Source organism: Mauremys reevesii, linkage group 8 (assembly GCF_016161935.1).
Source record: "Mauremys reevesii isolate NIE-2019 linkage group 8, ASM1616193v1, whole genome shotgun sequence".
In the NCBI taxonomy this organism is placed as follows: domain Eukaryota; kingdom Metazoa; phylum Chordata; order Testudines; family Geoemydidae; genus Mauremys; species Mauremys reevesii.
The window spans coordinates 52451647-52478984 of NC_052630.1; the positions used below are offsets into that span (position 1 = coordinate 52451647).

The following is a 27338-nucleotide window of genomic DNA, read 5'->3' on the forward strand; positions in this document are numbered from 1 at the left end:
GCTGGTGGGTTTCTCAGGAAACCTAATATTCAGACTATGCTAGTAAGATTAAAGAAGGAAATTCCAAGACACTGGATCACTGGAAGAGGAATGCATTTGTAGAACCCTAGTTAGGGGAAACTTGGGTATCTATAATAAAAGGCTTTTATTTTATTTATAGATTTGTGAATATGCTTATATTCCACACTAAATGTGTCTAGTCCTTGCCCAGTGTGTCAGTTGCTATGAAGTGTTGGGAGGGTAATGTGAATAAAACTGGAGAGGGTTCTCTGGGCTTGGAAGACAGGAGTGGCAGGGAAAGCAAGGTGTCATCTGAACTGTATTCTGTAAACTTCTGCAAAAATCTTGCTTTTTCTTACCAAAGAATATTATCTGGTACAACATAATGCAATTTGAGAGTGTTTAGACTTTGTATGTATATGCTGTGTATTTTATGTATATACAGTATAGCGCATTTTTATTTTTGGTACATCTATAATTTCTATTTCCCAAAAGATTGTTGTATTTTGATGTCTGTGAAAAACCCTTTTGTTGCAAAGATATAAGTTCACATGAGCTCTTAGTACTTCACAAATGTTGCACTTGGTCACAAATTTCAGTCTTGTCTTTTGATTCTAGAAATGATTTGATGGAGCCTACGTGGATACAGCCAGATAGACTGAGCCCAAGAGTCCAACTCTCTCACCCACAACCTCTTGCTGGCTCAAGTGGAGGACTTTTCTCCCAGCTTTTGGATCTGGAGCAGATGGGCCTTTTGCCAAAGGACTTTGACTCAGTACTGTCAACCAGGAGGAACCACAACACAGCTGTGGGATCCTTGACTTTGACACCTCAGCCTTACCTGACTTCATCTGCTGCACAGCAAGATCTCTTGGTAAAGCCTGGTGCCAGCCAATATAAGAGTAAACTGGATCGTATTGAAGCCCTGAAAGCTACAGCTGCTTCTTTGTCTAGCAGAATTGAAAGTGAAGCCAAGAAGTTAGCTGGGGCGGGCATCAACTATGGCTCAGTGTGGAACTCTGAGCAACTACTGCGGGGGAAGCAGGATGATGGACACTGGGCTAAGGCTGTGAGTCCCCCTGTGAGAGAGGATAATGAAGATGTTTTTTCAGCCAGAATTCAGAAAATGTTGGTTACTTGTGTGTCTCATACAACCTTTGATGATAACCTTCCTGGAGTGGGCAACCTTAGTGAATTTAAAAAGCTCCCTGAGACTATCAGGCCTCATACTGCTGCAGTCAGCCTTGGAATGAGATCCCCAGTGAATCAGAGACCTGAAGGAATGCTAGGACATTTATCAAAGAGGCAAACTGACTCCCCTGGGTCTGAAAATCAGGCTTATAGTCAAAACAAAGGCATAATTCCTCATGATTCCAGCACAGATTCAATTAGTGAAGGACCTCTTCTAAGTGAGGGGAGTCTCTCTGAGGAGGAAGGTGACCAACGTAGGCAGTCTCCTTTGAAAATTGCTGAGGTGTTAAAAGAAAAGGAGTTCTGTGTTGGGGAGAGAACTGCTTTTGAGCCCATAAAAGAGTTTCAGAAGGAGGCAGAAAAGTATTTACCACTTTTCACACAGACAAGTGGCACACAAAGCAAGGGACCATGGGAGGAACTGGCCAAGGGAAGTCCACATAGTGTCATCAACATATTTGCAAAATCTTACCAACTACATGGAAAAGGTAAGGAAAAGAAATGGAAGTATTACACTGGGGGAATCTTGTGTATATTCATAATTTTCATATTTACTGCATTTTATAGTTGAATTTGCTGGTGATGACTCAATTTTCAAGTATCTCAAATATGAAGATGGATTAATAAGAAACTGTTATTAAGGCATAAGTGTGAATGAGGAAGTGTTATTTATTCCTTCATATAACCCAAGAACCAGGGTCACCCAATGAAATTAATAGGCAGCAGGTTTAAAACAAACAAAAAGTAGTACTTCTTCACATAACACACAGCCAGCCTTGGAACTCGTTGCCAGGGGATGTTGTGAAAGCCAAAACTATAACTGGGTTCAAAATAGAATTAGATAAGTTCATGGAGGATAGGTCCATCAGTAGCTATTAGCCAGTATGGTCAGGGATGCAATCCCATGCTCTGGATGTCCCTAGTCTCTGACTGCCAAAGCTGGGCGTGGACGATACAGGATGAATCACTCAATTACCTGTTCTGTTCATTCCCTCTGAAGCACCTGGCATTGACCCTTGTTGGAAGACTGGATACTGACCTAGGTGGACCATTGGTCTGATCTGCTATGGCCATTCTTACGATTCACAGGAAACTTTTATGGATGTAGTTTTGAGTAATAAGTGATTGACCTGATTTTATTTTTTCCTACTCCAGGAAGAGAATTCCATTGTTTTTGGAAGCAGAAGACTGCTTTTGTGTTTAGGTTGCTACACTCCTGCAGAGTGTAGGTAATTAGAACCTTGGACCTATTCAACTGTTAAATGCAACACAGTCTAATTTGGGAGTTAATTGTATTTTTTACATGTATTTACCATGATTTTAGAACATTGAACTATATGTGGTACAAGTTAATTTTATATGTTTTTAGAATTGTATGCTTAGGTTTTATCAGGTATCTTGTCATATGCAAAGTGCTATGCTACACCTAACTATCTTGGGTTGGGTTTGAGGATCAGAATGTGTTTGATAGTTGACTTCACCCCTTACAGTACCAAACAATTTCTCCATAGAAATCTCCCTAACTTCTTATTTGTAAGCCACTTGTATTTTTCTCTTTCCCTTCCCATTCTGTTCATCTCAGTTCCATATATGCTCAGTGTCCCTTTAAATATACTTCAAATACATGCTGTTGTGGACATCTTTCAGTTTGGCATCAATAACTATTTTCAGACCGCTTTGCCAGCGTCTGGGTTGGAAATTTATTTTTTTAAATTAAATAATAAAAGGGTCTTGTTGCTGAGAAAAAGGTAAGTCCTGCCCCTCTTCTTTCTTTTCAGGTTTCTTTAATGTAGCTGGGCAAGTGGAGCCAACAGGGAGAGCTGAGCCAGTGGTTGGGAGTATGCTTCCTCCTACCACAGCTCCATTTCAAATCCACCCACCAATCCCACCGATGCGATTTCTTAAGTGAGTTATTTCTAACCAAAGGATCAAGCTTTGTGCCAAAGCTTTAACAGCATTTCATCCCGTTCTCTTCCCATTTCAGTTATTCCTGAAAGATGGAATGCATACATTTGCAGGATTTGCTTAATGTAGTAATGTCAGTGACTGTATATATGCCAGATTTTCTTTACTCACCAATATAATGCTGCACAGTCAGGGTAGGTTACTTTGGTAGAGGGTAGATTTTTTTTTTTTCTTTTTTAACTTCAACTCTTCATATGTTGTCTTATCCAATAGCTCTGAAAAATAGTTTGGCAGACAACAGATAGTTAATGAACTGAGATCTCTGTAGCAATCTCTGGTCTTCATAGATTAGGCGCTGGTGGTATATCAATAGGCAGGATCTTTCTTACTAAGTGAGCAAGTTTATAGTGTTAATTGCTCTATTTGGTGCCTTGTTGCATATTTTCCAGAATTTTCATGCAGGACACTGCATTCCATTCTTGTACATAGCTGTTCTGTCCTTTTACCAGCGCACTTAATTCTCCTCTGTGAGGCACTTGCTCTTGCCTTCAGGTACTGTAGTCATTTGCTGCTGAATGTTTTCTACAAATTAGTTTACATGATGTCCTTTTTGATTATTTTTTTCATTCTTCAAAGATGATGGAATTTACTCCCTCTAGCTCTCCAGATGGCTCCACTCCCAAGCATCATGTTATTCAGATAATGTTTTCTAAGTGGCTTGTTACTTCAGTATAGAAAAGAGGCACAATATAGTTGACATTTTGTATTAGACATCCAACGGCAGTTTTATCATGTTCATTTAGCATGCTTCTATTGGGAAGGCATTCTTTCTTACTCAGTACTGGTGGAAGTATTTAAAGCTTGCAGCCTCATTGCCTGTCATGCAAGCTACATGGAGTTTAGTATCAACTCTTTTTTTTTTTTCCTTTTTCACAGGATTTGAGGAAAGGTCAAATGGAGGGTCTCCAATCTTGCGACCTTTACTTCCTACCATGAGCCCTCCAGATAGTGTTGTTTCGTATGAAGATGACTTTGTTTCATCCCAGGGCAGTGGAACTTTGACAGACAAACAGATTGCTCTTGAGCCTAGGTAATTATGTAGAAACATTTGGAGAAAATCTAAATGAAAAATGATACTGAATTTTTGAGAGTACTTATAAGCAGCTTCCTTTTTGCATCAAGTAATGTGTGGATATCCCCCAAAAGGGGTACTGTTACACTATTTTATCCCATTAGTGAAAAAGACGATTCCTTACAGTAGGATTTGGCAAATTATTTACAGTAGAACTTCAGAGTTAGGAACACCTCAGGAATGGAGGTTGTTCATCATAACTCTGAAACATTCATAACTCTGTGTCCCTTTAAATCTACTTCAAATACATGCTGTTGTGGACATCTTTCAGTTTGGCATCTATAACTATGGTTCTTTCAAAAGTTTATAACTGAATATTGCCTTAATATAGGTTTGAAACTTTACTATGCAGAAGAAAAATGGCAGTTTTTTACTATCTTAATTTAAGGAAACAGTTTCCTTACCTTGTCAAATCTTTTTTTTTTTTCTATTCCCTTTATTTTTAGTAGTTTACATTTAACACTGTACTGTATTTGCTTTTTTTTTTGGTCTCTGCTGCTGCCTGGTGCCAAATGAAGTGTATGGTTGACCGGTCAGTTCATATCTCTGGGTTTCATAACTCTGAGGTTCTACTGTATCTGTGGCCCTACACAGCTAATATGTCAAGCCACATGGCCTCGGAGCAAGCAGTGTAGGACAGAGAATTGAGTACTCCTGAAACCTAATCCCGGTTCTGCCCTGACTTCTTATGTGGGCTTGGGCAAGTCACTTAACTCTTCTGGGTCTGTTGCCCCATCTGTAGAATGTGAGAAGAATAGTTCCTAACCTTTCATAGCTGTTATGAAGCTTAATGTTCAAAATACTTTGAAAATATTAAGCCCTATGCAATTGCCAAATTATAATTTGTTACTGTCTTTTTGTAGGTTTCAGAGTGGTAGCCGTGTTAGTCTGTATCAGCAAAAAGAACGAGGACTACTGGTGGCACCCTAGAGACTAACAAATTTATTTGAGCATAAGCTTTCGTGGGCTAAAACCCACTTCATTGGATGCATACAGTGGAAAATACAGTAGGAAGATATATATATATACACACAGAGGACATGAAAAAAATTCCATCCTGATTATCACTACAAAAGTTTTTTTTCTCCTGCTGATAATAGCCTGTACAAGAGTTCACCAGGGCTCGACCCTCTCCGGGGTGGAGGGGAGCCACGCCGGCTCACTACACACCGATGGGTCCGGGGAAATAGTCCGTCCGGGGGTCTCCCTCGGTAGCCCTTGCGGTAAATCGGCTGCACTGTGATTACGTCTAGCCCTGGCCCTGGCTCCAGCAGGGCAACAACCACTGAGTCAGGAGGCTCAGGCCATCAGGCAGGGCTGAGCCGTAACAACAGTTATGAGCCCCGGCCCTAGGTCAGGGCGGGGCAACACACACTGAGTCAGGGTGCTCAGGCCTTCAGGCAGGGCTGAGCAGTAATAATAGGCTTCGGCCTCCTCAGGCCAGGGAGAGGAGGAGTCTGCCACCCCGGAGTTGGGTGGCAGGGGGGACACAGGCCCTCCCACTCCACTGCGTCCCAGCCCGGGGCCCTAGCAGCGGCTGAAGATCCGCTGCTTAGTCAGTGGGGATCCTGGCCGCAACACACTGACATAGGCTCTGGTAATGCTGCAGCCAGATGGGGGTTGGCTGCCCCTGGGCCACTTCCACACTCCCCCTCGGGCCCTACCTGGGTTCTGGCATCAGCCTCTCCAGGGTCCAGGAGCATGGGTTCATCGCGGCAGGGGTTGATTGGCAGGTCTGGCAACTCCTCCGGGTAGCTGGCACAGGGTAGCTCCGGCAGCTCCTCTGGGTAGCGGGCGCGGGGTAGCTCTGGCCAGTCTGGGCGGCTGCCTTGGGCCGCAGGAGCTTCCCAGTCTTGAGCTCCCCTAGGGACGTCTGCTCTCTCTGACGGCTGGGCTCCTACTGAGCTCTGAGGGCCAGCCTTTATAGTTCCGGCTCGCCGCCTGACCCTTTGAGGGGCGGTCTCACAGCTCCCTAGCTCCACCCACTCTGGCCTCCGGCTGGGCTCTTCCTCCTCCGGGGTGGAGGGGAGCCACACCGCCTCACTACATAGCCCACCTTAATTGATTACTCTCGTTATAGTTAGTATGGCAACACCCTGTGTATATATATCTTCCTACTGTATTTTCCACTGCATGCATCAGATGAAGTGGGTTTTAGCCCATGAAAGCTTATGCTCAAATAAATTTGTTAGTCTCTAAGGTGCCACAAGTACTCCTCGTTCTTTTGTCTTTTTGTAGTAGTTTGTTGTAAATGTCTAGAATTTTTTTCAAGGTTCCAGTAAGGCTTAGTAACAGAAATATATTTTTTAAAAATTCTGATAGAATTTTAAAACCTTTTCTGTAACTGCTTGGAATTTCAAGGCCATGACATTTCAGATCTTCCAATTTATTGTGAAAATGGTTGGATTCGATGTAGCTGAATTTTGAAAAAATTCAGCAATAAATTTGAATTTTCCATCTTTATAGCTCAGATTTATAGAATCATAGAATCATAGAATTCAAGATCAGAAGGGACCATTATGATCATCTAGTCTGACCTCCTGCAAGATGCAGGCCACATAAGTCGATCCACCCACTCCTTAGCCAGTGACCCCTGCCCCATGCTTCGGAGGAAGGCGAAAAACCTCCAGGGCCATTGCCAATCTTCCCTGGAGGAAAATTCCTTCCCGACCCCAAATATGGCGGTCAGCTGAACCCCGAGCATGCGGGCAAGACTCTCCAGCCAAACCCTCTGGAAAAGGTTATATCATACCATTGACCCATTGTACTATTTACCAGTGTGGCACTTAATTGACCTATTGACTAAGCCCGTTATCCTATCATACCATCCCCTCCATAAACTTATCTAGCTTAATCTTAAAGTCATGGAGGTCCTTCGCCCCCACTGTTTCCCTCGGTAGGCTGTTCCAGTATTGCACTCCCCTGATGGTTAGAAACCTTCGTCTAATTTCAAGCCTGAATTTCCTGACTGACAGTTTATATCCGTTTGTCCTCGTGTCCACATTAGCACTGAGCTGAAATAATTCTTCTCCTTCCCTGGTATTTATCCCTCTGATATATTTAAAGAGTGTAATCATATCTCCTCTTATCCTTCTTTTGGTTAAGGAAAACAAACCGAGCTCCTCAAGTCTCCTTTCATACGAAAGGCCTTCCATTCCTCGGATCATTCTAGTGGCCCTTCTTTGTACCTGTTCTAGTTTGAATTCATCCTTCTTAAACATGGGAGACCAAAACTGCACACAATACTCCAAATGAGGTCTCACTAACGCCTTTATATAACGGGACTAGCACCTCCTTATCCCTACTAGAAATACCTCGCCTAATGCAACCCAAGACCGCATTAGCTTTTTTAACGGCCACATCACATTGCCTACTCATAGTCATCCTGCGATCAACCAGGACTCCTAGGTCCTTCTCCTCCTCCGTTACTTCCAACTGGTGCGTCCCCAGCTTATAACTAAAGTTCTTGTTAGACATCCCTAAATGCATAACCTTACACTTCTCACTATTGAATTTCATCCTGTTACTAATACTCCAGTTTACAAGGTCATCTAAATCTCCTGGAGAATATCCCGATCCTCTTCCGAATTGACAATACCCCCAACTTGGTGTCATCCATAAACTTTATCAGCCCACTCCTACTCTTGGTTCCCAGGTCAGCAATAAATAGATTGAATAAAATCGGACCCAAAACCGAGCCTTGAGGAACTCCACTGGTAACCCCCTCCAACCGGACAGTTCCCCCTTCAATACTACCCTCTGCAGTCTCCCCTTTAACCAGCTCCTTATCCACCTCTGGATTTTCATTTCGATCCCCATCTTTTCCAATTTAACCAGTAATTCTTCATGCGGTACCGTATCAAACGCCTTACTGAAATCCAGATATATGAGATCCACCGCATTTCCCTTGTCTAAAAAATCTGTTACTCTCTCAAAGAAGGAGATCAAGTTGGTTTGGCACGATCTACCTTTCGTAAATCCATGCTGTATTCTATCCCAGTTGCCATCGGCCTCATGCTCCGGAACCACTCTCTCTCTTAAGATTTTTTCCATGACTTTGCATACTACAGATGTTAGACTAACAGGCCTATAATTTCCCGGGTCACTTTTTTTCCCCTTCTTGAATATAGGAACTACATTAGCTAATCTCCAGTCAGTCGGTACAATCCCCGAATTTAGGGATTTATTAAAGATTATCGCTAACGGGCAAGAATATCCCTCGCCAATTCCCTTAATATTCTAGGATGAAGATTATCCGGGCCCCCCGATTTACTTCCGTTAAGCTGTTCAAGTTTGGCTTCTACCTCAGATACCGTAATGTCTACCCCCATATCTTCATTCCCATCGGTCCCTCTATCACTATTCCTTAGCCCTTCATTAGCCTCATTAAAGACCGAGGCAAAGTATTCGTTCAGATATTGTGCCATTCCAAGATTATCCCTAATCTCCACTCCGTTTAAAGTTTTAAGCGGTCCCACTTCTTCTTTCTTGGTTTTCTTCCTATTTATATGGCTAAAAAACCGTTTGCTATTGGTTTTAATCCCCTTCGCTAGGTCCATCTCCACTCGTCGCTTTGCCTTTCTCACAGCTTCCCTGCACCCTCTGACCTCAATAAGGTAGGTTTCCTTGCTGATCCCTCCCATTTTCCACTCCTGGTACGCTTTCTGTTTTTTCTTAATGACCCCTCTAAGACGCTTGCTCATCCAGCTCGGTCTAAAACTGCTACCTACGAGCCGTTTCCCCCTTCTCGGGATACATGCCTCTGACAACTCCTGCAACTTCAACCTGAAGTAACCCCAGGCGTTATCTGCCCTTAGATCCCTAAATATGTTAGCCCAGTCCACTTCCCTAACTAGTCGCCTTAATTTAGTAAAATTAGCCCTTTTGAAATCATACACCCTAGTCTCAGATGCACTATTGATTATCCTCCCATTTATTTGGAAACGAATTAGCTCATGATCACTCGAGCCAAGGTTGTCCCCTACAACAATGTCCTCAACAAGGTCCTCGTTACTCACTAAAATCAAATCTAAAATGGCATCCCCCCTCGTCGGTTCAGCAACCACTTGATGAAGGAATTCATTAGCTATCACGTCTAGGAAAAGCTGAGCCCTATTATTATTACTAGCATTTGTCTCCCAATCTATATCCGGGAAGTTAAAGTCCCCCATGATCAAGCAGTTCCTATTAGTGTTTACCTCCTTAAAAACATTAAAGAGCTCTCTATCCATCTCTAAGCTAGATCCCGGCGGTCTATAGCACACCCCAATCACTATCCCGGGTGAGGCTCTGGTAGTTTTCTTCCCCAATGTGACCATTGCCCAAACAGACTCCGTATTGTCCATTGCAGTGCTAGTTATCTCCTTACATTTTACCTCATTATTGATATACAGTGCTACTCCCCCACCTTTACCTTTGCATCGGTCTTTCCTAAACAGCACATACCCTTCCATACCTGTACTCCAGTCATGGCTACCATTCCACCATGTTTCTGTTATTCCTACGATATCCGGTTTCAATTCCCGGACCAGGAGCTCCAGTTCCTCCATTTTGTTACCTAAACTTCTCGCATTGGTGAACAAACATCCTAATTTTTCCTGTTGGGCTCCTCTCACTCTTTTCACCCAACTCGGTAGGGACACAGTACTTCCAGTATGACTTGTAGATCTAGAATCTGTCCCCCCCCTCTTCCTTACACGTAACCGCCCCCCTCTGGCTATATCTGTTGTTATCTTGTTGTCCTCACTCCCAATGTGAAAATTTGGCGTGGAGAGCACTAGGACCTCTCCCGACCGTCTCCCCCCAGTGTCTAGTTTTAAAGCTCTTTTAATCAGATGAGCCAGCCTCCCTCCTAGAAGTCTACTTCCTTCCCTACTTAGGTGGAGCCCATCCCTTGAGAACAGTTGTCTGTCCCCAAAAGCCTCCCAGTGCCCATACATCCCAAAGCCCTCCTTGTAACACCACTCCCTCAGCCAACTATTAATCGTCACGATCTTCTCACCCCTTTGGCGCCCTTCCCTAGGGACAGGTAGAATCCCACTGAAGATCACCTGGGCCTCAATTTCCTTGAGCGTCTTACCCAACCTGGCATAGTCTCCCTTGATCCTCTCTAGCGAGAATCTAGCCGTGTCATTCGTTCCTACATGAAGGATGATCAAAGGGTTCTTACCCGCTCCTCTTAGGATCCTTTTCAACCTCAGGTCCACATCCCGTATTTTAGCACCTGGTAGACAGCACACCCTTCTGTTCTCCGGATCGGCCCTGGTCACAGGCCTGTCCAACCTTCGCAGTATGGAATCCCCAATCACGTAGACCTGCCTTCGCCTGGGGACAGCACGGTCCTCTAACCTATCCCCCGTTCCCCCTGGTTGCAAGCTCCTTCCATTCCTATCATCCCTTGTGGTTCCCCTTAAGCCATCCTGTATCCTCCCTGGGCCCAAACTTGGTGCTACTTCCATCGACTCCTCCCCTTTTTCTATGGGACTGGCCGCTCGCCTCTTTTTCTTTGGCCTCCCACTGTCAGCTACCAGTTGCTGTACCCCTTCCTCATTCTCCAAACCTTCAAACCTGTTCCTTAGCTCAATTTCCCCCTCACTGGCTCTCCTTTTCCTTGGCCTGCTTCTCACGGTCACATGCTTCCACCGCCCATCTTCCTCCTCTGGTGGTCCCCCTTCCTTGGCCTCAGCCCCTGCTCCCCCCTGTGCCCCTGGGCGTTCCCCCTCAGTTACTGCTTGCCATTGCTCCATCAGCCTCTCAAACCCCCTTCTATTCTCTATCAGGGTTTCTACCTGCAGCTCTAGGCCCTGGATCTTTTCCTCCAGCAGCTCTATTAGGCGACACTTCATGCATATATAGTACTGTTCTGGGTCCCCCGCTAGGACCAGGTACATACCACAGCTGCTGCATGCTCTCATCCTCGGTGTGTCCTCTGCTGCTTGGCTCATGGCTGCTGGCTGCTGCTGTCTTGGCTCCGCTTGGTGTTCTTACCTGGGGGGTGCAGGGCCTCCCCTTCCACCTCCCCCTTCCACCTCCCACGCTAACTCCCCTGTTGGCAGCCCTGTTTGCTGCCTCCTGTGCCGCTGCTCGCAGCTGTGCCGCTGCCTGGCTGGGCGGCCGCTTTTATAGGCCCCTCCTAGCCTGGCTCCTCCCCCTACTCAGGGCTCAGCCAATCCTGGCTCAGCTGCCCCTTCAGCAGCCTGCCCCTCCGGGCCTCTACAGCGAGATACAAACACTACACAAACAGACGCAAAGACACTCACCTGCTCCTCCAATGGCAACTCCCACGCTAACTCCCCTGTTGGCAGCCCTGTTTGCTGCCTCCTGTGCCGCTGCTCGCAGCTGATTTGAGGGGTTTGGAGTGGGATAGGGGAGAAGTGACAACCCTAACAACTTTTTGGGGAAGGAGGGCAGCAATACGTTTGTCTACAGTTTTTGTCTAGGCCTGAATAAGTGGAGGACAGAGCACATTTTTCATGTTGATTATATGGCTAGCTGTAAAAATGTTCTCTTACCGAAGAAAACAAATATTACAATTTAGCTTCTAATACAACTTACCACCTTTCACATAACACTATCCCTTTAATTTTTTTCATAAATGTATGACCCTATTGAAAAAGTCTATAGTTCTACAAGTTTATCAATAATATCAGACGTCATTGTGTAATTTAGATTTCTGTCAACTTAAGGGTAATACATATGTGTATCCAAATCTGTAGCTGAATGCCCATAAAAACTTGTATCTGAAATTATGCAAATATTCGTCTTTTGTAATTTTACATCTGGGCTGAAATTCAGTACACTTAGAATCAGGTCTAAGGCCTGGGCTACACTAGCAGGGTGGTTCGAACTAAGATACGCAAGCGTAGCTGAAGTTGAAGTATCTTAGTTCAACTTATCTGGCCATCCTCACGGCAGCGAATTACTCCTCCTGCCAAGGTGGAGTATGGGCGTTGATTCGCGGATCGATTTATCGCGTCCAGATGAGACACGATAAATCGATCCTCGATACATCAAACACTACCTGCCGATCCGGTTCTGAGTGTCCTAGCAACTTGCTACCCATATCTAATACCAAGTCATCTTGTTTCTCAAGATGGGTTTGTAATGCAGCAATATAAAATTGGCCCTGATTTTAGTCATCTGTCTCCTCAAGAAAGTCATGTAGATTTCTTGTGGCATGGAATAGAGGAGTTGAGAATCTTCTGCTAGTGTTTTTTGTTCTATGGCAGTATCAGTGGCAGCAGCAATTCCAGCATTCAAGAAGAGCTTCCCAGCAGGAAGTCTCCCCATGAACACCGATCTATAGAGCTAACCTCCCAGCATTCACCTGTACCCTGGTCTGCAGCATCTTCTCACTCATCTGGATCTTCTAAAAGGAGAGGGAAAAAGGAAAGTAAGTACAGTGCCGAGTGTAGACGCACTTTTATCACTTTTGTCAGCTGGTTATATTGGTATGCTCACATTTGTAAAGGATTTTTTCTGGGATTATTTAGTGTGATTGATTAAGCATTTTCACTTATCCAGGGTGGTAAGCATCTGTAAATCTAGTACCAGTGTGTAGGAAGCCTTGTTTACTCTTAACCCTGTATGAAAATGTCTGCTTTCATTACATTACTATTCTAAAGAGAGAGCAAATGTCTGTTTTCAGCAGTTACTTTCTCATGCTTTGACCATGTAAGATGCTCATTTGTAACTCAGTCTGTTACAAATTCGGTGAATATTGAAACTGAGTTGTTAACACTATTTCTACCAGAAACCTCACTGTACAGTTTGGGGTGATCCTTTTTTTGGCCTTGTCATATAGTAACTGCTAAAAACAAACAGTTGAGAAACTTAATAGTATCGTGATAAAATGTGCTATATTAAGCAAACTGTTTAAAAAATGATCTAGCTTTATTTTTTTATATAACCTAAAGATTATCCTCAAATTCTAAAATTAATTTTAAAAAATCCATTCAGCTACTGTGAAATTAAAATAATGGCCACCCTATACAATATATAGTCCATCATTAGGCTATGAAACATCTGTATTTTATGCATAAATGAATAAATATCAAGCCTCTTACGGTAGTTTGTTACATTAGAAAGGGAGCAAAATATGATTTGACAAATGGGAAATTAGTTTTATGCTTTTAAAAAAACAAATAATGGAGAGTAAGATGAGAATACTAAATTTAAAATGTGGTTACAGTCAGAAAAGAAATTGTTACATTGGAGGTTCCATATTTTCTCTGTGGCTTCTGTATCAGAATTCCTCAGTGTGCAAGACAAGATAGGAATTTTTCTAACCACCACCACCACCACCACAAAAACTGATATTTTCAGTTTGAGTTGCCAGTAATTGTGTGTGAAGTTGGGGTTTAGCTGACTATTTTGATGAAGAATGTGTGAGGCAGAACAGAATTGGCTATTATACGTTCATGGCTGAATTGGCTCTGCAGTGCAACAGGCACTCTATTACTAAATTTAAGTAGATGTGATTCAGAACAGGAGCTAGTCTTGAGTAAAAAGGTGCCATATTTATTTAAGAGCACTTTAGGCTAGATAAGGCCCTTTTTAAGTGAGGGAAAAGTCCACTCAATTGTTTCTTTGTAGCTAATTGCTGAACTTTGGATTTAACTTTGCCGGTATTATACTTTGCACGGATAGAATCTTTCAATGGAAGTTCACACCACTTTCCTGTGGAAGACGACAAAATACTATCTGAGTCAGAGCGTGGGTCCCAGCAAGCAAAGAAGTCCTTGCCTAACAGCAGAGTTTCTAATAGAGACCCTGAACAGAACGCAGATACTGATAGCACTTTGGAGGAGTTGTCTGGACATTCTTTGCTGAGGTAAAGTGGACCTTTATAAGACATCATGCACATATTACTAGAACTTGGTGTTGAGTTTTAATATGTAGTGTGTAGTACAAGTGCAACCATAATGTAGAGGGTGAGAACAGATTTGCAGCTTGATCTGCTGTTTCAGCACTGTATTGAATAACTTGGTATAAAAGTCTTAAATTATAGCCTGAGTCCTGAAAATTCTACCATCTATCTGGATAAGTTAGTAGTAGTAATTCACAATGTTTACTAGTGAAACACCTGTACTTGGAATAAACATAGTTTAAAAGATGCTGTCTGATTAAATTGATTCATTTTTAAAATTAAAGAAAATATTGAAGCTGACACTATCGTTCTGAGAGAGGACATAGAGTTTGAATATTATTTGTAAGTTTGTGCAGCTTTTGTAATCAATACAGCTACCTCATTTCAGCACAGAAATGATCCTCAGGGTCTTGTCTGTCTTGTTTAATGCTCAGAAGGAAACTGTCAACTTCAGTTCTTTGAAATGTTTAAGTTTAAGAGAATCAATTTTTTGATGGAATACCCTTTAAACACAATGTTCTGAAAACCTTTTAATTTTTGTAAATATTTGAGAGTTTTTCTTAGGGCTGTCGATTAATCGCAATTAACTCACACGATTAACTCAAAAAAATTAATTATTATTATTTAAAAAAATTAATTGCAGGTTTAGTCGCACCGTTAAGCAATAGAATACCAATTGAAATTTATTAAATATTTTTGGATGTTTTTCTACATTTTCAAATACACCGGACCCTTGCTAGAACACGGGATTTGGGATCCATGCACAGTACCATGTTAATGTGGGGACCGCGTTAAAATGAATTGCAATTAAAGTTATTACATTTGGGATCCATGGCCGCGACCACGTTATATGTGAATTCGTGCTATATAGATGCACTTTCTAGCGAGTGTCCGGTGTATATTTATTTCAATTACAACACAGAATACAAAGCATATTGTGCTCACTTTATCATTTTTACAGTGCAAATATTTGTAATAAAAATAATATGAACAAAACAAATAGTATTTTTCAATTATTATTTAGCATGTGCATAGTTCTCTAGCCAAGCAATAGCATCTTCAGTGGTGCGATGCAGTTCTTCTAGGCCACCACTGAACCTAGTCAGCAGGCATTCATCAACAATGTGTTTCATTGTCTGTGTTGCGCCACAGCTGCACAATGGACTGTCTCAAAAGGTCCAGCGATACTGGTTAGCTGCACAGAGACCTTGCCCGGACCGGAATCTGTTCAACAGGGATCATTGGTGACGGGCCATGTCAAAACCAGGTTGGCAGATTGAGGGGTCGGCAGCAAGGGACTGGTTGGGGATTATAATAGATATCCATTCCTCTCGCCAGAGTGTTTCCACCCTAACATCCTGGTGTGACGGATCAGACTGTAATGGGTGATGTGACAGCAAACATGTAGCTGGTGATTTCAAAAGGTCATTGTGCGGTGGCAGGCTTGGGTTGATGCTTAGTTTCTCTAGTAACTTGCCAGTGGCAACCTCTCCTCTAATATAAGGAGGAGCAATATTGCTCAGAACTGGAAGCCATGGGAGCGGTGTCAGACGCAGGGTGCTGGAGACGATCCGCATGGCGGCATGTAACTGCTTATCCACCAGTTTGGTGTGTGACATTTGACTCCATACTGTTGCACAATACTCCGCCACCGAATACGAGGTGACAAGAGCTGACAGCCGCAGAGTTGGAGCACGGGCACCCCATGACGAACCTGCCAGTTTGCTTAGAAGGTTGTTACACATCTTCTGTCTTCTTCAGGTGAGCATGGCAATTCAGTGAGTGATCTAAGGTCACACCTAGATAGACCAGTTCTACTTCATGCTTCACCTTCTGACCATTCAGATAAACATTCAGTTCTCAGGTTGCACTAGACTGTTTTTAAGGTGCTTGACTGAAGGAGCCAAGTCTTACAGTAGTCAGCTAACTTTAACATGTCCCGGTTTAAGGTGGCATCAAGCTCGTGAAACGTCAGGGCTGGGTACCGCAACAGATGTCTGCGTAAATGAACTTTCATGACTCCGTTGTTGGCAGGTCATTGATGTAAAGGTTGAACAGGGTTGGAGAAGGCACAGAACCCTGGGGTAACCCATTGCTCAGTCATCTCCAAACACTCGTCTTCTCCCCCATATGGACTCTGAATTGCCTATCACAGAGGAACAGTTCAGCGATGCCTGTGACCCAAGGTAGCAGGACCCATGATACCTTCACGAGCAGGCCAGTGTGCCATACCGTATTATACGCCGCTGTTAGATCAATGAAAACACCGATTTTCAAGGGTCTTTGGAAGCCATTTTCAATAAATATTGTCAGTGAGAGTACTTCGTTGCATATGCTACGACTTTGAATGCCGAAAGCCAGCTTGGTAAGGACTCAGAATTTTCTCCACATCTCTCCATTGTAGGACTAGGCGCTCCAGTGCCTTGAAGCACACTGACAGTAATGATATGGGACAATAGCTTGATGCTTGACTTGAGTCCTTTCCAGGCTTTAGGAGGTCAATGATTTTTGCGGTGTGCCATATCTTCAGTAGTCTGCCTTCACTGATGACCCTGGTGAAGAATTTCACAAGCCAAAGTTGAGCACAGGGGCCAAGGTTTTTCAGGAAGTCTGGAAATATGTTGTCATAGCCCGCAGCTGTTCCACATTTGATGCTACCCAGTGTCTGTTACAGTGAATGGTCCTGGGCAGCTTCTGATCTGGTGTACACGTTTAAACATATGCCATTCATTCCTCAATTGTCTTCGCACCTGTTTCTCCAAAGGTGATCTGGTCACTTTAAGTAGGTATCCTGGTTGGGTGTCACTGAGGGTCAGTAGAGTGCAGGTGGCTGCTGTGCTATTACAAGGCATTGGAGCAGACTCCAACACTTGTGGCTGGAGTGGGTAAAGCTCATTCTGTCGGTCATCTCCTCCCATCTGGCTCGGCGAGCAGTATCCAGTGATTCTTCTTCGAGTGCTGTCCCTGTGGGTGCTCCACTCTAGGTGACGGTGCGTCCCGGCGCTGTCGATCGGAGATTTTCGGTAGCAGTGCCTGGTTGGGGCGCACGCACCCAGATGGTATCTCCCGTCTAGTTGGAATCTTCCTGAGTGCGTGCGCCCCACACCCTCCTCAGTTCCTTCTCAACCATCCTCGGCTGAAGACGGGACTCGGAGCAGTGCTGCCTTCTCTTCCCTGGTATCTATAGGAAACAGTAACAAAGAACATAGAAATAATTATTAATTACTTCCCAGTTGTTTCCCTTCCTTTAGTATAGTTACATAGTTAGTTACTTAGTTTAAAAAAAAAAAAAATCACTTCAGATTTGTCTCTCACTGAGACACTCTCCCCTGCCATTTCTAATTTACAATGCCAGGGACTTCAGGATTCAAGAGGTGTGTTTTCTGGCAGGACTCCATACCAAGTTTGGATGGGCACTCACATTGTGTGAAGTGCCTCGCGGAAGCCTACATCCCCGCAAAGTGCCTCCACTGTATGAGCCTCGAGTCGAGGGCTCGGCACGACAGAGACCTGCGGCTTGAAATACTTCTCATGGAAAAATCCCCGCAGCCGCTTTTGGAGATGGGGAAAGTTAAACCCACTCCCACATCCTCCCCAGCCAGATCGGAACTGGTGGGGAGCGTTGCTTCACCCTCCCTGGAGCGGAGGCAAGAAGCAGAGCAGTCTCACAGGAGAGACTCTAACAAGGGTAAGGGGTCTCCTGCGAGATCCCTACCCTCTGTGCTGACAGCGCCAAAGGTAGGCGCCTCAGCCCCGGATCACGCCTCAACAACGGCTCCCACAGACCGTAGAGGCAGAAATTCAACCTCCCGGACACAGCAGGATTCCGCGGCACCAAGCGCCTCAGCGCTAAAAACAGCCGCGAAGCCGGCTGCGCTCTCTGCCCCGGTGCCGACAAGGACTGCGGCACCGCAAGCCCCAGGGCTAAAAACAGCCGCGAAGCCGGCTGCGCGCTCTGCCCCGGTGCCGACAAGGACGTCGGCACCACAAGCATCAGGGCTAAAAATAGCGCAAAGCTGGCTGCGCGCTCTGCCCCGGTGCCGACACGGACGTCGGCACCGCAAGCATCAAGGTAAAAAAAAAAAAAAAAAAGCCGCGGAGCCGGCTGCGCGCTCTGCCCCGCAAGCATCAGGGTTAAAAATAGCGCAAAGCCGGCTGCGTGCTCTGCCCCGGTGCCGACAAAGCCATCGGCACCGCAAGCCTCAGGACGGAAGAAAGGGGGAAGAAAAAAAAAAAAAAACGCGGTTCCGACCGCGTGCTCTCCCCCGGTGCCAGGAAGAACGTCGGCACCGAGCCTGCCTTCTGCCCCTGCACCAGCAGCAGACCCCCTGCAGGGCACCTCCAACCCTGAACTGGCTACCTTCACTGAGAGCGAACCTGATCTACAATGCAAACAGAGTTCTCCGCACCTCCCCCCACTGGAGCCTTTTCCACCTCAGGCTAAGGTCCGCAGCCAGCAGCCTCAGTTTCCCTACTTCGCTCCCTATAAATGAGGCACTCTTGGAACCAGCTGACGCTCTCTGCAAACTCCAGGTTCTTTATTACCAACCTGCAGAAAAACCGAACATAGATACTATGTTCCTGCTAAGGACGCTGACTTCCTGTTTTCTCACAACTGAACTCTTTCATTATCGATGCAGTCGCACAAAGAACAAAACAGCCACAATATCAGTCCACCCCGCAAGACAAGGACCTTAAACGCAAGGTTTACATATCCTCCACTCTACAATTCTGGATCGCAAACTACCTTGCACTCCTTGCCCGGCATGACATTGATAACTACAATAAACTTTTGAATTCGCCTCTTACATTCCAGAGGACAGGACAGCGGACTTTAAATCAATTCTGAGCGAGTGCCAATTGATTTCCAGAACAGCTCTACAAGCCTCTTTAGACACGACAGACACAGCAGCCCGTACAACTGCACCGGCTGTGGTTAGGCGCAGATCTTCATGGCTTTCTGCATCTGGCATCCCTAAAGGCCTGCAGGACAAAGTGGAGGACCTCCCCTTTGATAAATATAAACTGTTTTCTTAAAAAAAAAAACAACAAAAAAAAAAAACAACACCTGATGAACTACTTCATACAATGAAAGATTCTAGAGCGACACTGCGCACCCTGGGCATTCACCCATCTCTTCCCAGGGGTCAACGATACCAACCCTACCTTAAGACTACATACACAACAGTCTTATTGGCCTCAACACAAACCTTACCACGTAAATAGGAATCGCGCTAGACCCCCTAAGTGCAGACAAGATCAAGCTCAAGCAACCACTTCCCATCCATCTGGGAATAAACAACAATTTTAAAAGGCTGGTCCAGGGTCTGTGCGACCACTCCTTGATTCCACAGCCTATTTGCCCATTTCTCCACCGCCTCCAGAGTTTCCAACATGCCTGTCAGCAAATTACACAGGACCGCTGAGTCCTCGAGATAGTTCAGTCCGGTTATTCTAGCCCATTCGTATCCTATCCTCCTCCCCTTCCCCGTCCCTCTTCAGGGACCCCTCTCATGAGCACTTGCTTCGCGCAGAAGTGGCTTACCTTCTACAGCTCGGCGCAGTGGAGCCTGTGCTGATGCAACATCCTGGCAAAGATTTCTACTCCCATTACTTCCTGACCCAGAAAAAGACTGGGGCTGGAGGCCTATACTAGACTTACGCCAACTGAACAAATTCGCGAGGATACAAAAATTCAAAACGGTCACACTGGGCACATTAATTCCTGCACTGGATCAAGGGGACTGGTTTACAGCCCTCGACCCACAGTACGTCTCTTTTCATATATCAATTCATCCAGCTCACAGACGCTTTCTAAGCTTCACAATTGGTCACGACCATTTCCAATACAGAGTTCTTCCTTTCGGCCTCTCCACAGCGCCGGGAGTCTTTTCCTAAACTCTAGCTGTGCTTGTGGCTCACCTCCACAAATATGGGGTCACGCTGTTCCCCTACCTGGACGATTGCCTCATCAAGGGCAACTCCTATGGCGAGACACTCCAAGCTACTCTTTCACTATCGCCCTCTTTCACAGCCTAGGCCTCCAAATAAACGCCCAAAATCCACCCTGACACCTACACAACAGATTGAGTTTCTCGGAGCTCATCTCAACTCAATCCAGAGCAGAGCCTTGCTCTCATATCACAGATTCCTCGCTATCACGCAGCTCAAACACACGCTTTCTATTCATCCAAGGACACAGGCAAAACTCTGCCTACAGCTCCTTGGTCATATGGCAGCCACCACCTTCATAGTCCAGTACGCCAGGCTGCACATGAGATGTCTTCAGGGCTGGCTCAATTCCAATTTCAAACCCAACAGACACACCTTAGGGATGCTGTTAACTCCGCCTCCCAACGTTCTAGCTTCCCTACAGTGGTGGACAAGACCAGAGAACCCCTGCACTAAGGTTTCCTTCCAGAACTGATCCCCAGCACTCGTGCTCACCACGAACGCTTCCCTAATTGGTTGCGGAGCGCATTTAGGGGGACACAGGGCACAAGGCCAGTGGTCTGCATCAGAGTCGCACCTACACATAAATCTCTTATTGCTCAGAGCTGTGAGATGAGCGTGCCTTCATTTTCTTCCCCTCATAAAGAACAAATACCTGCGAGTCTTAACAGACAACATAGCATGTATGTACTACATCAACAGACAAGGGGGAGCACGCTCACATTCTCTTTGCATGGAAGCCATCCGCCTATGGAATTGGTGTATATAACGTCAAATACAGATCACCGCTTCCTACCTGCCAGACTGCCACAACACTACTGCCGACGCACTCGGCAGGCACTTCTCGACGGAACACGAATGGGAACTGCACCCCACAATACTTCAACAGCTCTTCTCCCTCTGGGGCACCCCGTCAGTAGACCTCTTTGCCACAATCCAGAACCGAAAATGTCCCCAGTTTTGCTCCAGAGTGGGACTCGGAACTGCATCCCCAGGAGACGCATTCCTCATCCCGTGGAACAGCTCTCTCCTGTACGCCTTCCACCAATCCCTCTGCTACACCGGGTTCTTCGGAAGATTGTGGACCACAAGGATCGGGTCATACTTATTGCCCCGGCTTGGCTGAGACAGACGTGGTATCCCTACCTACTCTGCATGCCCTCCCGTCACCACGGGCTCTCCCCAACAGGCCAGATCTCCTTCTCCAGAACAATAGACTGGCTCTTTACCCTGAGTTCCTCAAGCTCCACCTCACAGCGTGGTTCCTTCATGGTTCCAAACCCATGAACTAGCCTGTTCTGAGCAGGTCCGCTATGTCTTCCTGCACAGTAGGAAAGACTCCACTCATAAAACCTATCTGCAAAAGTGGAACCGTTTCACCCTCTGGTGCTCACATAATCACTTAGCGCCCAATATGGTGACCCTCCCTATCATTCTAGACTACCTCTTGGAACTAAAACAAGATGGACATTCGCTCAGCTCCACCAAAGTGCATCTGGTGGCACTTACCACCTTCCATGACCTCTTAGCAGGTTATTCACTCTTTACTCACCCAACCATAAAACGGTTTCTCACAGGCCTGCAAAACCTCTACCCTGAAATTCACCCAATATGAATTCATGGAATTCATGGAATCTTAACCTTGTTCTACACGCTCTCATGAAACCTCCATTCGAGCCCTTGGCTACCTCCTCTCATCTCCATATGTCCATGAAGGTGGCTTTCTTAGTTGCCATAACATCGGCAAGGAGAGTAGGTGAAATGAGTGCCCTGATGGCCCACTCTCCCTACACAATCTTCTCCAAAGACAAAGTCACTTTGAGATCACATCCTAAATTTCTTCCTAAAGTGGTATCTACCTTCCACCTCAACCAACCTATATACTTTCTATCCCGAACCTCACAAGACTCCACAAGAGGCAACCCTGCATACTCTCGATGTCAGGCGAGCAATTGCCTTTTATTTAGACAGGACTAAACCATTTCACAAGTCTCCACGACTCTTTGTTTCCATTACTGAAAAAAATCAAATGGTATGGCTATCTCTAAACAACGTCTGTCCAGGTGGATCTCTGACTGCATCAGATCCGGTTACCGTGCGAAGAATCTTCAACCGCCCAACGACATTAGAACTCATTCCACTAGAGCCATGTCGGCATCCATTGCTTTCTTACACAACGTTCCCATTCCTGATATCTGCAAAGCGGCTACATGATCATCTGAACGCACGTTTGCAAAACACTATGCTCTAATGCAAGACACCACGGCAGACACAATAGTAGGTCATACAGTACTATCTTCAGTACTCCCTGCCGTATCTCCAAAGTCCCACCAACCGTAGTGGGTACTGCTACACATTCACCTAGAGTGGAGCACCCACAGGGACAGCACTCGAAGAAGAAGAGAAAGTTACTCACCTTGCAGTAACTGAGGTTCTTCGAGATGTGTGTCCCTGTGGGTGCTCCACTCCCCGCCCTCCTCCCCTCTACTTTGGAGTACTGAGATGACTCTCCACGGTAGAGAAGGAACTGAGGAGGGTGTGGGGCGCACGCACTCAGGAAGATTCCAACTAGACGGGAGATACCATCTGTGTGCGTGCGCCCCAACCAGGCACTGCTACCGAAAATCTCCGATCGACAGCGCCGGGACGCACCGTCACCTAGAGTGGAGCACCCACAGGGACACACATCTCGAAGAACCTCAGTTATTGCAAGGTGAGTAACTTTCTCTTCGATCAGATGGTCAGCGACTTCTGGGTCACCAGATACCTCATACTGCTCAAGCAAGGCAGCGCTCTCCTCGTCAAAACAGAATGTAGACCGGGCAGCAACGGTGTGGGATGGCTCTGCAGGCTGCTTTATAGATAGCACTACAGAAGTGACAGTCGGTCTCATTTACCAAGATATGTTGGGCTGGTATTGTCACCACACTCTTCTCCAGTGCTTCCCTATGTTTTCCCCAGTCAGCTTTTTGGAAGTTCCACCGCTTCTTTTTGGAACCCTTGACAAATGGGAGCTGTAGCCCAATATGGATCAGCAACCATCTCTGTTAGCTGTGTGGAAAGTTATTCAAGACTTGGTATGTTGCTGGCTGAGGATGGCCATGAACTGAACTGACCCAGCACAAATCAGGAGAATAGTCATGATCCCATTGAGAGTGAATGGAATGTGCCTTACAGCTTAGCATCATGGATAAGGGCGAGGTCATTTTGAGATGCTCTGGCTGCAAGTTTTCACCATCAGTGTCAACCTCCTTATACGCCCAGTCTGTGTGATGGCTGTTGAAGTCTCCAACGTAGACAGCTTGCTGTGGCAGACTTGGTAGAACCTGTTGGTTCCAGCTGACGTTTGGAGGCATGTAAACAGTTGCTAGCCAGATACCGCCAACCTGGATGGCATCAAAGAATTCAGTAGACAATAGTTGAGTGGCATCTGCAATATCGGACCGAATGTATGTGGCTTGGCCATGCTTTGGGTGTGTCACATGGCACAACAGGTCGAAGCTGTTGATACTGTAACTCCCGGTTTCGGCAGTTGCCGTGTGTGTCTCTTGCAAGCAAATTATATCGATAGTGTGTCAATGAGCAAGAACACTGAATAAAGCATGCTTGGCAACTGACAAACCCTTCATGTTAGGTTGTAACACACGTAGAGCTGGAAGAGGCGAATCCTCAATTTTCAATTCACCTCATTCAAGTACCGTAGTGCAATCTCTTTATCATGAAAGTGCAACTTACAAATGTAGATTTTTTTGTTGCTGTTACATAACTGTACTCAAAAACAAAACAACGTAAAACTTGAGCATCCACAAGTCTACTTAGTCCTATTTCTTGTTCAGCCAGTCGTTAAGACAAACAAGTTTGTTTACATTTACGGGAGATAATGCTGCCCTCTTCTTATTTACAGTGTCACCTGTAAGTGAGAACAGGCATTTGCATGGTACTTTTGTAGTCGATCTTGCAAGGTATTTACGTGCCAAATATGCTAAACGTTCATATGCTCCTTCATGCTTTGGCCACCATTCCAGAGGACATGCTTCTATGCTTATGATGCTCGTTAAAAAAAGTGTTAATTACATTTTTGACTGAACTCCTTGGAGGAGAATTGCATGTTTCCTGCTCTGTTTTTACTCACATTCTGCCATATATTTCATGTTATAGCAGTCTTGGATGATGACCCGGCATGTTGTTTGTTTTAACAACACTTTCACTGCAAATTTGACAAAATGCAAAGAAGTTACCAATGTGAAATTTCTAAAGATAGCTACTGCACTTGACCCAAGGTTTAAGAATCTGAAGTGCCTTCCAAAATATAAGAGGGATGATGTGTAGAGCATGCTTTCAGAGGTCTTAAAAGAACAACACTCCGATGCGGAAACTACAGAACCTGAACCACCCAAAAAGAAAATCAACCTTCTGCTGGTGGCATCTGACTCATAATGATGAAAGTGAATATGCGTCAGTCCAAAGTAGTGCGGACCGTTATTGAGCGGAACCCATCATCAGCATGGACGCATGTCCTCTGGAATGGTGGTTGAAACATGAAGGGACATACGAATCTTTAGCACATCTGGCACATAAATATCTTGCCACACTGGCTACAACAGTGCCATGCAAACATCTATTCTCTCTTTCAGGTGACATTGTAAACAAGAAGCGGGCAGCATTACCTCCTGACAATGTAAACAGACTTGTTTGTCTGAGTGATTGGCTGAACAAGAAGTAGGACAGAGTGGACTTGTAGACTCTAAAGTTTTACATTGTTTTATTTTTGAGTGCAGTTTTTTTATATATTTCTACATTTGTAAGTTCAACTTCCATGATAAAGAGATTGCATTACAGTACTTGTATGAGGTGAATTGAAAAATACTATTTCTTGTTTTTTTACAGTGCAAATATTTGTAATCAAAAGTGAAGTGAGCATTGTACACTTTGTATTCTGTGTTGTAATTGAAATCAATATATTTGGAAATGTAGAAAACATCCAAAAATATTTAAATGAATTATAGTCTATTATTGTTTAACAGTGTGATTAATTTTTGTGTGTGCGATTAATCGCAATTAATTTTTTAAATCATTTGACAATCCTAATTTTTCTGCCTCTCTGTTGATGTTAAGAACAGCCTTTAGGGTGCACCCAAGTGCAACATCAAATGTGCTCAGGATTACCCCTCTTTCTCCTATTTTTTCTTTCTGGATATATGCCTACCTGTTGCCTTTTCAGTTTTAGTTTCAGTTTTGTTGCAGCTACTATGGGTAAAAACCTTTGTGCAGGGGCTGTGAAAGTGTGTGTGAGTTCTTCTCCCTCACCCCTGCCAGAACATTGCATCAGTGGTGGTGACGTACCAGTATATGAGACTGGAAGAGCAACTGATGAACAAAACATTGAAACAGACTCCACACTGTGCTGTCAAATTTACAAAATAAACATGTGGAAAAATTAGAGACTTTTTTTTCTCTAGACCTGCTTAATTATGATAGTCTTAGGTGTTATCTGTAGCAATAGCAGGTACAAAATAGAAGTGATTTTCAAATTAACACTGTCCCCTTTAATCTTAATTTCTGTACCAAACAACTGCAAAGAAAACCATGGCCAATACAGGGATCTTTCAGTTTAAGTGCTGAAAATGCACTGAAGCTAGCTTTTCTTTTTCCATCTTCACAAAGAGGAGTCTGTAAGAAGCTAAAAGAAATAGGCAGACTACCTATAAAGAGCTGTTGGAATCTCTGCCAGTAGAAACCACAAGAATGTCTCTTTGACTGGGGTGACTGTGGGCTCCCTGATGAATGAGTTTGACAGTGTGATGTTTTGTGCAAAGATGGGTTGCTGCTCCAAAGGAGTGTAGTGGGGGAGAGAATTTAATACCCATCCTTGCTGCTGTTGCAGTTCATGTTTCCATTAACCGTGTCATTGAAAATAAAATCTTGTCTCAAATCTCCTTCTAAAAAGACATGCAAGTTAGTTTTCATGTGTCTGTTCACTGAGGGCATACAGAATAATTGTGATGAATTGGCTTAGTTTAATTGAAATATTGAACCCAGTATTGGGTTTGAAAACCACCTCCTGACCTAATAAGATGATGAAATGAGTTGTGCTATTGTTTTAATATGCATCTGGGAGGCTTCCCCATGATTTAATCATCGACTGTTGATCATCTTTGCTTTCATAATTTTGGAATGTTAACATTTTTGTATGTATTTGAATCATTTTCTGAAAGTTTTTGGAAAGTGGTGTACTGAAACTTCTCTCCACAGGCAGTTTTCATGTTGTATTTTATTAACTATTACTATTTAATGCAAATTTAGGACTCTTTGGCATTTACCTCATTTTGCAAAGGGAGATTAATATTTAAAGGTAACAGCTCTGTCACAACCACTTGCACCTCTAGAGCATTTCCAAACTGTAAAGGGCTTCTATAATGTCAGGTTCTTCTGTAGGTTTAATTAATTTTCTGTAGGTAAAATTAAGTTCCTGGCCAAGACTTTCAAAACAAGGTGCCTAAAGTTAGACTCCTAAATCCATATTTAGGCACCTGAATGTGGCCTGATTTTCAGAAGTGCTGAGTTCCTATCAAATTCCAATGAAATTGATAGGAGCTGCTGGATAATCAGACCACTTATTCTGGTGCCTGAGAATGGACTTAAGGGGCTAACCTTAGGCACTTATTTTTGAAAATCTTTGCCCCATGGTACAGAGAGAAGTTTGTGTCTGAGATAGTCAAGGAGTCCTATCACCTTTTGATGTAGTTATTTAGGTGAAGGATTATAGGATAATTTCTACAGTATGTTACTGGTCTTGATACTTTAATGACTGTTTATAAATTTGACTCATATGAGGTTTTTTCTATGTTTAGAACCTCTAAGTAATCCTTGTTCCTTTGTTATTTATATACTAACTTGATGTATGCTTGATACTACAGAACAACTTTATCAAAATGTGTCCCAAAGTGGAATGCATGTGTAACATCCCTGTAGTGAGCCACTTCTTAAATGCAGGGTGGGCACCTGCAAATCATAGGACAGCATTCCTTGTACATAGTCTGTTCAAATGTAGACAAACAGGGGATTTAGGTTATTACTATGTAAACCAGGGGTCCCCAACGCGGTGCCCGCGGGCGCATCTAAATGCGCCCGCGTCCTGGCCAGCGGTCAAGCATCCGCCGAAATGCCGCCAAATTACTGTGGCATTTCGGTAGTGATGCCTCTTGCTGCCGACAAACGGCGTCATTGAAAGGCGTTGCCGCCAAAATGCCGCAGAAATTGGGCGGCATTTCGGCGGATGCTCGACCACTG

The 27338-nt window shown here is 44.5% G+C and overlaps 1 protein-coding gene across 11 annotated transcripts in view; it reads left to right on the forward strand.

Annotated features, from left to right (window-relative positions):
* Positions 1 to 27338, forward strand: part of CEP350 (centrosomal protein 350) — a 143989-nt gene that overhangs the window by 59487 nt on the left and 57164 nt on the right. For all 11 annotated transcript variants that reach the window (XM_039486128.1, XM_039486132.1, XM_039486133.1 and 8 more), the window contains 4 exons: positions 619 to 1679; positions 4033 to 4186; positions 12457 to 12620; positions 13877 to 14060. In XM_039486128.1, coding sequence (XP_039342062.1) covers positions 619 to 1679; positions 4033 to 4186; positions 12457 to 12620; positions 13877 to 14060 — 1563 coding nt within the window. The remainder of the gene's footprint in view (positions 1 to 618; positions 1680 to 4032; positions 4187 to 12456; positions 12621 to 13876; positions 14061 to 27338) is intronic.